The sequence below is a fragment of the Marmota monax genome, unplaced genomic scaffold, assembly GCF_021218885.2.
Source record: "Marmota monax isolate L192 unplaced genomic scaffold, Marmota_monax_Labrador192_F-V1.1 WCK01_AAM20220418_F8-fsc00133, whole genome shotgun sequence".
NCBI classification, from domain to species: Eukaryota; Metazoa; Chordata; class Mammalia; order Rodentia; family Sciuridae; genus Marmota; species Marmota monax.
The window spans coordinates 2,883,512-2,897,424 of NW_026694821.1; the positions used below are offsets into that span (position 1 = coordinate 2,883,512).

Consider the following 13,913-nt stretch of genomic DNA (forward strand, 5'->3'; position numbering starts at 1 on the left):
AGAAAGAGAAAAAAAGGAAAAAAAAAAAGAATTTTCTCCATTGCTGCAACCATCACAGTTAACAGTTTAGTGTTAACAGTGCTTTTTTCTTGTGCATAGTTTAATCTGTCTTTAGCCAGGTGCCTTGAGGTTTCAGGTTTCATGGCCCAGGTGTGCTGATGAACCTCAACCAAGCCCTTGGCACATTCGCAGAGTAGCTGACCAATTTCAGAGAGCACCTTGTGACATGGAGCAGAAGAAAGCTAATTTTCCTATAGGAGACACCAGCCCACTCCCTTCTTGGCTGATTTCTCACCAATCATATATAATACTGATGCTGGCAGTTTGAATGACATTGAGCTGGTTCCAAAAGTTTACTAGACCTTACATGATATCCATCTCTAAAAATAAGATTGTAAATTATAGTTAGATTCCCAGGCTAGCTCTCAAAAACGAAGGGAACCAACAATGTAAATTAGAAATCATCTATGACAGTTCTGAACACCGGTTCGTCCTAAGCCTTTCTGAATTCTGGTTTTGAGACCCAAGGCCCAGGTTTGAGATTCTTTCCCCATGTCTTGGGCCCCTCTAAATTGCAAGTGTGTGAAGATTTGACTAGATCAATGATAGGTAAAGGTCAAAAGCAAGGTGAGAGGACTCAAATGGGAGAGGCATGGTACAATGACAGAGCTAGGGCCTTCAGAGAAACTGAGGTAGCATGAAGGCCCACCCTTCAAACGCCAGTTCTTGCGATCAAGTCAGAAAGATTTCAGACATCTTGCTCAGAGTAATAGGAATGAGTTTATTAAAGGGAAAGAGGAAACTCTCAAGGGAGGGAGTGGGTCCTCTCAGAGAGGACAGGAACAATATGCCTCTCCTGCCCTTTAGTTTTATTGGTGATTCCAGAGAAGTTTCCAGAGAGTTGTGCCCAGGTCCACCTCTTGACTTTCGACTGACAGCGGGGTGACATCAGACTTTCAAGTCCCCATTGTCATGGCAACTCTAGGTCACCTTGGCCCATGCTGACTGGTTCTAATTGGATTCTTAATCATTTTTACAGATTTTGTGGTTAGGAGAATTATCCTTATCTTCCAGAATCTGGTCTGTGAAAAGGGTTACAAATGTCTCTCCCTTCAAAGTAATTTGGGTTCCTTTTGTGGATTTTATTTCCTGACTGCACTTCCTTGTAGATAACAGGTAGTTTGCTGAGGAATGTGACATATCCTCTCCACTTAGGCCAGGCAGGGCTGCAGGTAACTTACTTTTTGTCAAAGAAAGCATGTAAGAGTCAGCACAGTGGGCACATTTTATAGAATTATTTTCTTAAGCTTGCATTCCCACCATCCTCTTCTGTCTGTCCCCTAACCGTATCATTCACAAACCCAGTGTTGCTAATCTGGGAGTCAGAACAGGAATCAGGAAATTTAGAGCTGGTTGTGATCTGGGTTCAAATCCCAGCTCTGCCTTTCGTTAGCTATGTGGATTTGGTTGGATCACTTAATGTATTTGGGTCTCAGCTTTCTTTTCTATAAAATGGGAATAAAATTACACATTCTTAAGGATTTATGTAAAGACTAGATGAGACAGATTATCATTTCTCAGACTTGAGAATAACTACATCTTACAGATGCCCACTGTTGATCTGATTTTTTAAAAATATTTTTTAGTTGTTGATAGACCTTTATTTTATTAATTTATTTATGTGTGGTGCTGAGAATTGAACCCAGTGCCTCACACATGCAAGGTAAGCGCTCTACCACTGAGCCACAGTCCCAGCCCCTGATTTGAATTTTTATAATTAGACAATAACTGACAAATAGGTGATGTTAATGCCTATGTTAATTAGCCTGATTTAGCCATTCAGCAATATATGTCTATTTTAAAACATCCTGTTGTATCCCATAAATAAATACAACTTTTGTCAATTAAAAATTAAAAAAGTTAAAGCCAGGTATAATGCTCCCCATGCCTGTAATCCTAGCTGCTCAGGAGGTTGAGGCAAAAGGATTGATAGTTGGAGGCCAGCCTAGGCAACATAATGAGAACCGGTCTCAAAAAATAAAATAAATCAGAAGATTTCTTAAGTGTTGACAAACTTATTCTTACTCTTTCTATATGCAGCTGGTGATGGAACCCAGGACTTCCCCCATGCCAAGCAGGCACTCTACCACTGAGCTACATCTCTAGCCCTACCTGGCTATCTTTGCAGAGAGGGAGCTCCACCCCTCCTCCCTTGTCAACATGCACTTTTTTTGTTGTCTTTGTTGTTACCAGGGATTGAGCCCAGGGGCACTCAACTACTGAGCCACATCCACAGCCTTATTTATTTATTTGTTTATTCATTTTGAGTCAAGTTCTCCTTAAGTTGCTTAGAGCCTCTGCTAAATTGCTCGGGCCACTCCATGCACGTCTAGATTCTCAGAGTCAGAGTTGCTGCATGCAGGCTGTTAATCCACATTGCCCACAGGAGGCAGAGATTAATATGCAAAACTGAAATCAATGGCCTCTGAAATCAATCAGGCAAGGTGTTTGTTTTTTTCAGGCTGCTTCACAAAAGGAGGTAGGAGGTGGGAGGGGGAGGGTGGAAAAATATGCTTCCCTGATTTGAAGGGTTTCAGATAAATCAACAATACCAGAGAAAGGTAGGAATATGGGCCTGAAGATCACTCACCAGAATGAAAGGATACCACCGAGCAGAATCTGGGGTAGGGACACATTCTTATATCCCACATGTCCACCAATTAACAGGAGCAGACTGATCACTATCAAAGGGTGGGCCTATGGCCTAGACACCACTGAGAAGCAAATGGACAAAAATAAAGCTATAGAACATAGAAATCCATTTCCCCTTTATAGATCAGTCAGGACACCAGGCAGGCAGAGCCTCGTGATTGCATTGTTGGAAGCTCTTAATTCAGGGTAGGCTGTATCCCACTGAGCACGGCTTCCAGTTCCTCACTAGGAACTGATAGTGATGAGGATAGACCTCCTGCAAGAGCAGGTGGAGAGAAGAGCCTCTCAGGTGCACAGGAGGCCCTGGAGAGAACCAATGCAGAAGAAGGGGAGCACTGAGCGGCCTTGAGATGCTTCTCTGACCCCAGAAAAGAATGGATTGGGGCTGGGGTTGTAGCTCATGGAAGAGTGCTTGCCTCACACACGTGAGGCCCTGGGTTTGATCCTCAGCATCTCATAAAAATAAACAAATAAAAACAAAGATATTGTGTCCATCTACAACTAAAAAAAAAATATATTTTAAAAAAAGAATGAATTGGATGTGACTATAACTAAAAGGTACTAGTCAAGTGACAGGGATTAGCCCCCCGTCCCAAACTAGCAAACAGGTGGTTCAGGTGTCATAAGACCCCTGCCCATGGTAGACACAGCTAGTGGATCCTGTCCCCCCTCTCACAGGCCAGGCTAAGGCTTCAGAGAATTTCCCAACACCCTGCTTCAGACTATTGCTAACATCAGAGATCCCTGCCTCCTTCCGGTCTCTACAGTTGGTGCTTTCTCTGTTGTAAGTAAACACCAGGTAGGCTGAACCATCAGAAAAACTGCACATCTGAGAAACGGGAGGAGAAGTAATATCCTCCTGGAGTGGAAGATGCTATAGTAGAGGGTAAGGCAAATAGGTAAAGAAGAACTCAAACTATCACTATTTGCTGATGACATGATTCTATATCTAGAAGATCCAAAAAAAAATCCACCAGAAAACTCCTAGAACTAATAAATGAATTCAGCAAAGTAGTGAAGCCAGATTTAAAGTTAGGTAGTCAGTGTAGTTAGGTAAATCGGGTCTAATATCGAGTGAAATCTAAAATGGAGGCCATGCTGATAATGATTCCAGAACGCAGGACAACTCATGGAATGTTAATGAAGTCCTGGAAAGGCCCTAGGTCAAAGTCCACCCCAAAGAAATGTTAATGGAACCCAGGAACAGCCCCCAACAGATTTGGAGATAGCCCATCCCAGAGAAGTGATAATGAAGTCCTTCCTGCCCAGATTACTTGTTTGGCCTACCTGTGTCCCACCCCTGGGGCCTTCCAACCTACATTCCATCACTGAAAGAACTATAAAAAGGGGAAACAACCGCACTTCCACAGATTCCACCTCTTGGGTCCTCTTCTTCCTCTGGGAGAAGTCTTTTCTGCTGTCCTGTAATAAACTTCTAATTTCTACTCTGACCTTGCCTCGGCGTGCTTCTCTGGTGTTATTCTTTAACATTGGGGAAGCAAGGACTCGTCACGGGCCAACAGTGGTAAGAGTAGCAGGATATAAAATCAACACCCATAAATCAAACAGATTCCTATACATCAGCGATGAATCCACTGAAAGAGAAATTAGGAAAACTACTCCATTCACAATAGCCTCAAAGAAAAAAAAAACCCACTGGGAATCAATCTAACAAAAGAGATGAAAGACCTCTACAATGAAAACTATAGAACACTACAGAAAGAAATTGAAGAAAACCTCAGAAGATGGAAATATCTTCCATGTTCCTGGATAGGCAGAATTAATATTGTCAAAATGGCCATGCTAACAAAAGCATTATACAGACTTAATGAAATTCCTATTCCTATCCCAATGATATTCTTCATAGAAATAGAAAAAGCAGTCATGAAATAAGAGACCCAGAATAGCTAAAGCAATCCTTAGCAAGAAAAGTAAAGTAGGAGGCATCACAATACCAGACCTTAAACTATATTACAGAGCTATAGTAACAAAAACAGCATGATATTATAGACTTGTAGACCAATGGTACAGAATAGAGGACACAGACAAACCCACATAAATATGGTTATCTCATACTAGACAAGGGTGCCAAAAACATTCACTGGAGAAAAGATAGCCTATTCAACAAATGGTGCTGGCAAAACTGGAAATTCATATGTAGCAAAATGAAATTAAACCTCTATCTCTTGGGGCTGGGTTTGTGGCTCATGGGGCTGGATTTGTGGCTCAGTGGTACAGTGCTTGTGTAGCATGTGTGAGGCCCTGGGTTCGATTCTCAGCACAACATATAAATAAAACAAAGGTCCATTGACAATTAAATATATATATTAAAAAAAAAAACCTCTCTCACCATGCACAAAAATCAACTCAAAGCGGACCAAAGAGTTAGGCACTAGAACAGAGACTCTGCGCCTAATGGAAGAAAAAACAGGCCCAAATCTTCACCACGTTGGCCTAGGATCTGAATTCCTTAATAAGACTCCTAAAGCGCAAGAAGTAAAATCAAGAATCAATAAATGGGATAGATTCAAATTAAAAAGCTTCTTCTCAGCAAAGGAAATAATAACATGAGGAGAGAGCCTACAGATTGGGAGAAATCTTTACTACCTGCACATCTGATAGAGTATTAATCTCTAGGATAGATAAAGAACTCAAAAAACTTAACACCAAAAAAAAAAAAATAGTTAACCCAATCAATAAATGGGCCAAGGAACTGAACAGACACTTCTCAGAAGAAGAAATACAATTGATCAAGAAATATAAGAAAAAGTGTTCAATATTTCTAGCAATTAGAGAAATGCAAATCAAAACTACTCAAGGATTTCATCTCACTCCTGTCAGAATGGCAATCATCAAGAACACAGGCAACAATAAATGTTGGCAAGGATGTGGGTAAAAAGGTACACTCATACATTGCTCGTGGGATTGCAAATTGGTGCAACCACTATGGAAAGCAGTATGGAGATAGATACTGTAAGGGTCCGGCGAATGTCGGAGGAACAGACCACCAAGAGACCGACTCATGCAACAGCAAAAGGGGGGTTTATTGGAGATCCAGCATGCTGGGGCTCTTTGCTCACTCAAGGAGGGAGAGCAGCCCAGAGCCCTGAGCAGGGGTTGAGCAGTGCTTAAGTACACTTTTTTTAGGGAGGGCAGGGACTTTACATACATCACAGTCCCCTTTAACAAATCACCATACACCGCGGGAAAATCAAACAACAATTCTCAAACATGATTAGTACATTCATTGGCGGGAACAGGTCAGGCGGGAGTGATAGGTCAGTCCTAAGGAGGGGGATACATTCAAACTGATTGGTTTGGGCCCTGAGATGCCTACGTGCCAAGCTGCACAGGGTCTAGGTTATTAAACAACTAAATGGTCAGGGGGAATATCTACTGGGCAGTCCTGGGAATTGTCCTAACAGCTACAGGAATTTCAGGTTTTGAGTGTAGCATAGGAACTTAACAATACCTGGTCCTTTACATTTTAACTCAGGCTTTGCAGCTTAGAAACTTTACAATACCCGGTCTTTTACACTTTAACTTCAATTTCTTTTACTCTTTCAATACCTCATAAAACTTGGAATGGAACCACCATTTGCCCCAGCTATCCCACTCCTTGGTTTATACTCAAAGGACTTAAAATAGCCTACTACAGTAATACAGCCACGTCAATGTTCATAGCAGCTCAATTCACAATAGCTAGACTATGGAACCTGAAAGAATTCCCCACGCAAAGACACTTCGCCGGGAGAATTCCAATTTTATTGCAAAAAGCAGTGTGCTTATATAGAACTAAGGGGGAGATGGTAGGGTTTAGATAAATGGCAGGCAACCCGTTTATTGGCAAGTTCTTTCAGATATCAGCTCCGGAGCCCAGGAATTAGTTCTCATTGGGGCTAAGGTTCCCCGCCAGCGAGGTTTGAAATTGGCGCCGGCGGGAGAGTTCACACGGGCGGGAACTTTTCGCGCCACTGCAGAAAAGAAGAAGGTAGGAAGAAGAGGTGCTTAGGCGCCATGTTGGGTTTTTTTTTCTCTGGGGTATGGCTGCCGTTTATACTTTTCCCAACAGAACCAACCTAGGTGTCCCTCAATAGATGAATGGATAAAGAAAATGTGATATATATACTCAATGGAATATTACTCAGCTTTAAAGAAGAGTGAAATTATGGCATTTGATAGTAGATGGTTGGAATTGGAGAATATCATGTTAAGCGAAATAAGCCAGTCCCACCAAACCAAAGGCTGAATGTTTTCTCTAATATGTGGGTGCTAATTCCCAATAAGTGGGGGGCACTAGGAAAGAATAGCATTACCTTAGATTAGGTAGAGGGAAGTGAGGGAGGGGAGCGGATGTGGGGATAGGAAAGATAGTAGAATGAAACAGACATTATTACTATATGTTTAGATATGACTTCATGACCAATATGATTCTGCAACATATACATCAGAAAAATGAGAAATTATATCCCATCTATGTATGATATGTCAAAGTGCATAAATGCATTCTATTGTCACGTGTAATTAATTAAAATAAATTTTAAAAAAAGACTGGGAGAAGAGCATTTAATACCCATTCCTCCACAATCTGAGCCAGCATACCTTGATCAGCAGCACTTAAGAACAACACCATGAGTATCTAATAGAGGTCTTTGTTTGTGCTTGGCCAATGAAAACCAAAATTGTTTTCTGTGAAGGGGAAAGAAACCTACTTAGCACTCCACTCTTAACAAAGCCGCCTGCAGAAACAAAGAGCTGGTGCTGCGCAGGATTTTAAGGAAGTTTTAATTTGCAGCAGGATTGTGCACGGCGTAGTGTGAAACCCATGTTTACTCGAGTTCTCATCAAGACAGCGACAGCCACGCTTTCCCCTGCCAACGTTTCTCTGCCTTTCCTATCACTGCTGTTCCACTGACACCAATCTCAAAGGAACTTTAAACAAAGACGTGTCTCGTCACTACGCCCACTTAGCCTGCTGCCATTTGTCTGTTGTCACATTTCTGTCTGTCCTTAGATCTTTGGAATGAACTGACTGAATTTTATCAGACCTCCTGTGTCCTCATCTGTCACCTCCAGACCTTGGGCACTCACTGACTGTGCTCCTTTTTGCAACCAAGGGTTTATTGCTGGTGGCATCCCCCCCACACACACTCCGGTATTTGCATTGCATTAGTATGCAAATTAAACAAACCGAGAAACACTTCCTCATTCAGCTGAGAATTCACAGTTCTAAGGCTGAAGACGGGCTGGTTTACTTTTTAATAGATTGTTATAACACCAAGTTCTGCTGCTGGGTTGAAAAGCAGAAGCATCCCAGATGTGGGCCCTTTTCTCTTGACTTTCCTCTTTTTCTCTCTTGCCCTCTCTCTATTCTTTATTTCTTATTTATTGACTTAATGGAGGGAAGATAAACATAACATAAAATGTATCATTTTAAACCTTCTTAAAATTTCCATTCAGGAGCCCTAAGTATATTTACACTTTTGTTCAACCATCACCATTATCCGTTTCCAGATATATGTCATCAGCCCAAATGGAAATGCTGAATCCATTAAATAATAACACTCCATGGCCCCCAAACCTCAGAGCCTGGCAACCACCATTCTAAGGTGTATTGTAACTTGAAAGTGGGTTTGGATTCATTGTAAATGTATATTACAAACCCCAGAGTAACCACTAAAAATGTTAAATACAAGCAAAAGAAAAAAAAATTGCTGGGTGCAGTAATACACACTTGTAATCTCAGCAAACATGGGAGGCTAAGACAGATGACAAGTTTGAGGCCAGTCTGGGCAATTTAGCAAGACCCTGTCTCAAAATAAAAATTAAAAAAGAGCTGGAGGTATAGCTCAGTGGCAAAGAGCGCCTGGATTAAATTCTCAGTTCCACATACAGACACAAAATTATAATTGATATGGTGAATGAAATTATAATTGATTCAGAGAATGAAATCATAAAATGTTCAAGTGAAAACCATAATGTCAGAGTAGAAGACAAAAATAAGAACAAAGAACAAGAGGCATTATTAGAAAACAGGAACAAATAAGGTAAATATTGTTCTACATCAATAATTACTTTAAAAGGCTTAAATTTTAAAAAAAGAGAGAGATTGTCAGAATGGTTCAAAAAGCAACACCCAATTATATGTTGTCCATAAGAAACTTGCCTTAAATATAGAGTCACACATAGGTTAAAAATAAAGTAATGGAGAAAGATTTATCATGTTAACATTAATCAAAAGAAAGTTAGCTTTAGGGCTGGGGTTGTGGTTCAGTGGTAGAGCACTTGCCTGGCACATGTGAGGCACTGGGTTTGAGCCTCAGCATCTCATAAAAGTATATAAATAAAACAAAGGTATTGTGTCCATCTATAGCTAAAATAAGTAAATAAATAAAATAAAGAAAGCTAGCTTGGCATAATAGTGCATACCTGTAATCCCAACTACTCAGGAGGCTAAGGCAGGAGGCTCTCAAGATGGAGGCCAGCTTCATCAATTTAGTGAAATCCTGTCTCAAAATTTAAAATAAAGAGTGAGCAGTCGCAGTCGTGATGTTTGAGAATGCTCTAGTGGGAGAATATAACAGTGAAAGATACCCTTTAGCCTCTGATATGCCTTAGTTGAGGAGGAAGACCCTCCTAGGGCCTCTGTCTGCCATCTTCCCCCCTGGAATCCTGGGCCCCAGAGATCTATGGACAGAACATTCTGCTCCAGCCAAGGTGGTGAGGGCAGCTGCTCCTAAACAGCGCAAAGGCAGCAAGGTTGGTGATTTTGGAGATGCAATCAACTGGCCTACACCTGGAGAGATAGCCCACAAGAGTGTGCAGCCACAGTCTCACAAGCCTCAGCCTGCCCGTAAGCTGCCACCCAAGAAGGACATGAAAGAACAGGAGAAAGGAGAGGGGAGCGATAGTAAGGAGAGCCCGAAAACCAAATCAGATGAATCAGGGGAGGAGAAGAATGGGGATGAAGACTGCCAGCGAGGTGGGCAGAAGAAGAAAGGGAATAAACATAAGTGGGTTCCCCTGCAAATAGACATGAAGCCCGAAGTTCCCAGAGAGAAACTTGCTTCACGCCCCGCTCGCCCACAGGAGCCGAGACATACACCTGCCAACCGCGGGGAGATCAAAGGGTCTGAGCCTGCCACCTACATGCCTGTGTCTGTGGCCACCCCCACCCCAGCCTGGCAACCAGAGACCAAACCGGAGCCTGCCTGGCACGACCAGGACGAAACATCGAGTGTGAAGAGTGATGGGGCTGCCCATTTTGACTACCAATTTGGCTATCAAAAGTTTGATGGTGCAGAGGGGCCTCGAACCCCCAAGTACATGAACAACATTACCTACTACTTTGACAATGTCAGCAGCACTGAGCTTTACAGCGTGGACCAGGAGCTGCTCAAAGACTACATCAAGCGACAGATTGAGTACTACTTCAGCGTGGACAATTTAGAGCGAGATTTCTTCCTGAGAAGAAAAATGGATGCTGATGGTTTCCTTCCCATCACCCTTATTGCTTCCTTCCATCGTGTGCAAGCCCTTACCACTGACATTTCACTTATTTTTGCGGCCCTCAAGGACAGCAAGGTGGTGGAAATTGTTGATGAGAAAGTCCGAAGGAGGGAAGAGCCTGAGAAGTGGCCTCTTCCTGGTCCCCCAATAGTGGATTATTCCCAGACTGATTTTTCCCAGCTTCTCAACTGCCCTGAATTTGTTCCCCGCCAGCACTACCAGAAAGAGACGGAGTCGGCGCCTGGCTCTCCCCGTGCAGTCACCCCAGTGCCAACCAAAACGGAGGAGGTCAGCAACCTAAAGACACTGCCTAAGGGCCTGTCTGCCAGCCTGCCTGACCTGGATTCTGAGAACTGGATTGAAGTGAAGAAACGGCCTCGGCCCTCCCCAGCACGGCCCAAGAAGTCAGAGGAGCCCAGGTTCGCCCACCCGACATCTCTGCCACAGCAGCTTCCCTCCCAGCAGTTGATGTCCAAGGATCAGGATGAGCAAGAGGAATTGGATTTCCTGTTTGATGAGGAGATGGAGCAGATGGATAGGCGAAAGAACACCTTCACTGCCTGGTCTGATGAGGACTCTGACTATGAGATTGATGACCGGGATGTCAACAAGATCCTCATTGTTACCCAGACGCCACCTTATATGCGCCGGCATCCTGGGGGCGACCGTACAGGCAACCACACCTCTTGTGCCAAGATGAGTGCTGAGCTGGCCAAGGTCATTAATGACGGGCTCTTCTACTATGAGCAGGACCTGTGGACTGAGAAGTTTGAACCCGAGTATTCCCAGATCAAGCAAGAAGTCGAGAACTTTAAGAAAGTCAACATGATCAGCCGGGAGCAGTTTGACACACTGACCCCTGAACCCCCTGTGGATCCCAACCAGGAGGTTCCTCCTGGGCCTCCCCGGTTTCAGCAAGTTCCCACTGATGCCCTGGCCAACAAGTTGTTTGGTGCTCCTGAGCCCTCCACCATTGCCCGCTCTCTACCAACCACTGTCCCAGAGTCGCCAAACTATCGCAATGCCAGGACCCCCCGTACACCCCGGACCCCACAGCTCAAAGACTCAAGTCAGACGTCACGGTTTTACCCAGTGGTGAAAGAAGGACGGACGCTAGATGCCAAGATGCCTCGAAAAAGGAAGACAAGGCACAGCTCAAACCCACCCTTGGAGAGCCACGTGGGCTGGGTGATGGATTCCCGAGAGCACAGACCCCGAACTGCTTCCATCAGCTCCAGCCCCTCAGAAGGAACACCTGCAGTTGGCAGCTATGGCTGTACCCCTCAGTCACTGCCCAAGTTCCAGCATCCTTCCCACGAGCTGCTCAAGGAAAATGGTTTCACACAACACGTCTACCACAAGTATCGCAGGCGCTGCCTTAACGAGCGGAAGCGCTTGGGCATTGGCCAGTCTCAGGAGATGAACACTCTCTTCCGCTTCTGGTCCTTCTTCCTCCGAGATCACTTCAACAAAAAGATGTATGAAGAGTTCAAGCAGCTGGCTCTGGAGGATGCCAAAGAAGGCTACAGATATGGTTTAGAGTGCCTTTTTCGATACTACAGTTATGGCCTAGAAAAGAAGTTCCGGTTGGATATATTCAAGGATTTTCAGGAGGAAACCGTGAAGGACTATGAAGCTGGTCAACTCTATGGGCTGGAGAAGTTCTGGGCCTTCTTGAAATATTCCAAAGCCAAAAATTTGGACATTGACCCCAAACTGCAAGAATACCTCGGCAAATTTCGACGTCTAGAAGACTTCCGAGTAGATCCCCCCATGGGTGAGGAAGGCAACCACAAGCGACACCCAGTGGTAGCAGGAGGTGGCAGCGGTGAGGGCAGGAAGCGGTGCCCCTCCCAGTCTTCCAGCAGGCCTGCCACCATGATCAACCAACCCCCTACACCACCTACTGGCCAGCCCATCCGGGAAGATGCCAAATGGACAAGCCAGCACTCGGATACACAGACTTTGGGAAAGTGAAAAGCCCTTTAGCCCTGGGGTTTAGAGTGGGGAAGGGGTGGGGTGGTCGAGGGTCCATGGGGGTGCCCAGTCCCAGGAGAGGGGACAAAGAAGGGACTGGCCTGGAATTAATAGAGCAGGCCTCTGTGCTGAGTAGCAGTGTGTACACCATTTGGGCTATTAGAGGTACCCTGGGCAGAGCCTCCACATAACTCCCTTCTCCTCTCTCCATGACTCTTCCATCCCAGCTTCTTCTAAGGGGGGAGGGAAAGGGGGGAGATTTTTTTATATATATATACATATATATATATATATATATATATATATATATATATATATATCAAGTTTTAAATTATTGATAGTTTGTCTGGATTACCAAAATCACTCTTCAGCCCTGCCCTTGGCTGATATGCCGCAACCCTGATCCCCACCCACAGCCTCTTCTTGCTCCCCCCCAAGCCAACTATGCAGCCCACCAGAAGGCCCTGTGGGCCCTGTTGCCCAGCACTGTCCCGTGGAAGGCTCTGACAGCGCCTGGGCCCCAGGAGCACTAGCCCCTGCCTATGTGGGGTTTGCCATCACCGTGTTCTCTCCCTGCTGTCCCTACCATGCCCTTCTGCCATCTTCTGGGAGAAGGAAACCAAAGGATCTAAAAGTGGGGGTTGGGGGAGGTTTCAGCCTCTCCCACTCCCCTTTCCCCACACCCCTTACTCCCCAGCCCAGAGAGACGCTGCTCATACCAGAAAAGACTATTGAAAGATGATTTATTTTATTTTTCTCTGACCTTTCCATCCTTGGAAAAACGGAAAAAAGAAAAAAAAAAAAAGACAAAATAGACCATAAAAAAAAAAACCAAAAAAAAAGAAAAAAGAAAAAAAATCAGAAAACCCCCACCTAATCCATAGAAAGTGATGTCTTTCCCCTCTCCTTGGAATTTTTTTTGTTTGTTTGTTTTGTTCTTGGAAATAATATTTTTTTAAAAGTTGCCTTATTGTGGAGCGGGAATCTGAAATAATACCCAAATGCCTGTTTTCCTCGGTGGAGTCAACCTGAAGAGCTCCCACCTTCTCTGGATGTGCCTGGGCTTGGACTGGCTGGATCTTTCTCTGGACTGAGTTGCATGTACAGTGCCTCCTGCCTGGAGGCAAGAGAGTTGGGGGCGGCTGTCAGAGCCGTGCCCAAAATATCCCTGCTGTTGCATCGTTGAAGCTGACGTCCTGTGTCTGTACACTGCTGCCACTTTCGTGTCCTTGCTCTGCTTGCTGTTGCCTCACGCCAGGCCCCGTCCTGCCGTGACACCCTTCATCCTACCCTTGGAATCCCAAGGCCAAGTTTGCTTCAAACTGTTGGAAAACAGAGTTGGCCTGGATCTGGAACACACTTGTCCTCAGCCCGAGCGTCTTCCCCATGCCAGAGGGGAAAGGGGAACACCTGGTAGCTGAGGCTTGGATATGTTTCTCACATTGTCCTGAAAGATCACCGAGACCTCAAGGAAGCTTTATGTCTCATGAAAGGTGGAGAAAGGTGCCGTTCTTTTCCGAGGGTCTGGTGGGGTCTCCCCATCTTGCATCCCCCCCCCTCTGCAAGCCATCTCTGCCCACCCTCTCTCTGATCAACCCCAACTGGGAACGAGACCCCGCCTGGGAACGAGGGATGAGGAGGAATTGGGGGCTGGGGGGAATCCTGCCAGTTGGTGAAGCCCTGTGGCAGGAAGGTATATGTGGACATAGAGTATA

At 44.6% G+C, this 13,913-nt stretch overlaps 1 protein-coding gene across 1 annotated transcript; it reads left to right on the forward strand.

Moving 5' to 3' along the window:
• The first annotated feature begins 9,325 nt into the window (after window positions 1-9,325).
• Window positions 9,326-13,672, forward strand: LOC124080173 (la-related protein 1). The gene has a single exon (XM_046426036.2). The coding sequence runs from the start codon at window positions 9,589-9,591 to the stop codon at window positions 12,196-12,198; it is 2,610 nt and encodes an 869-aa protein (XP_046281992.1). The 5' UTR covers window positions 9,326-9,588; the 3' UTR covers window positions 12,199-13,672.
• Window positions 13,673-13,913: the final 241 nt, after the last annotated feature.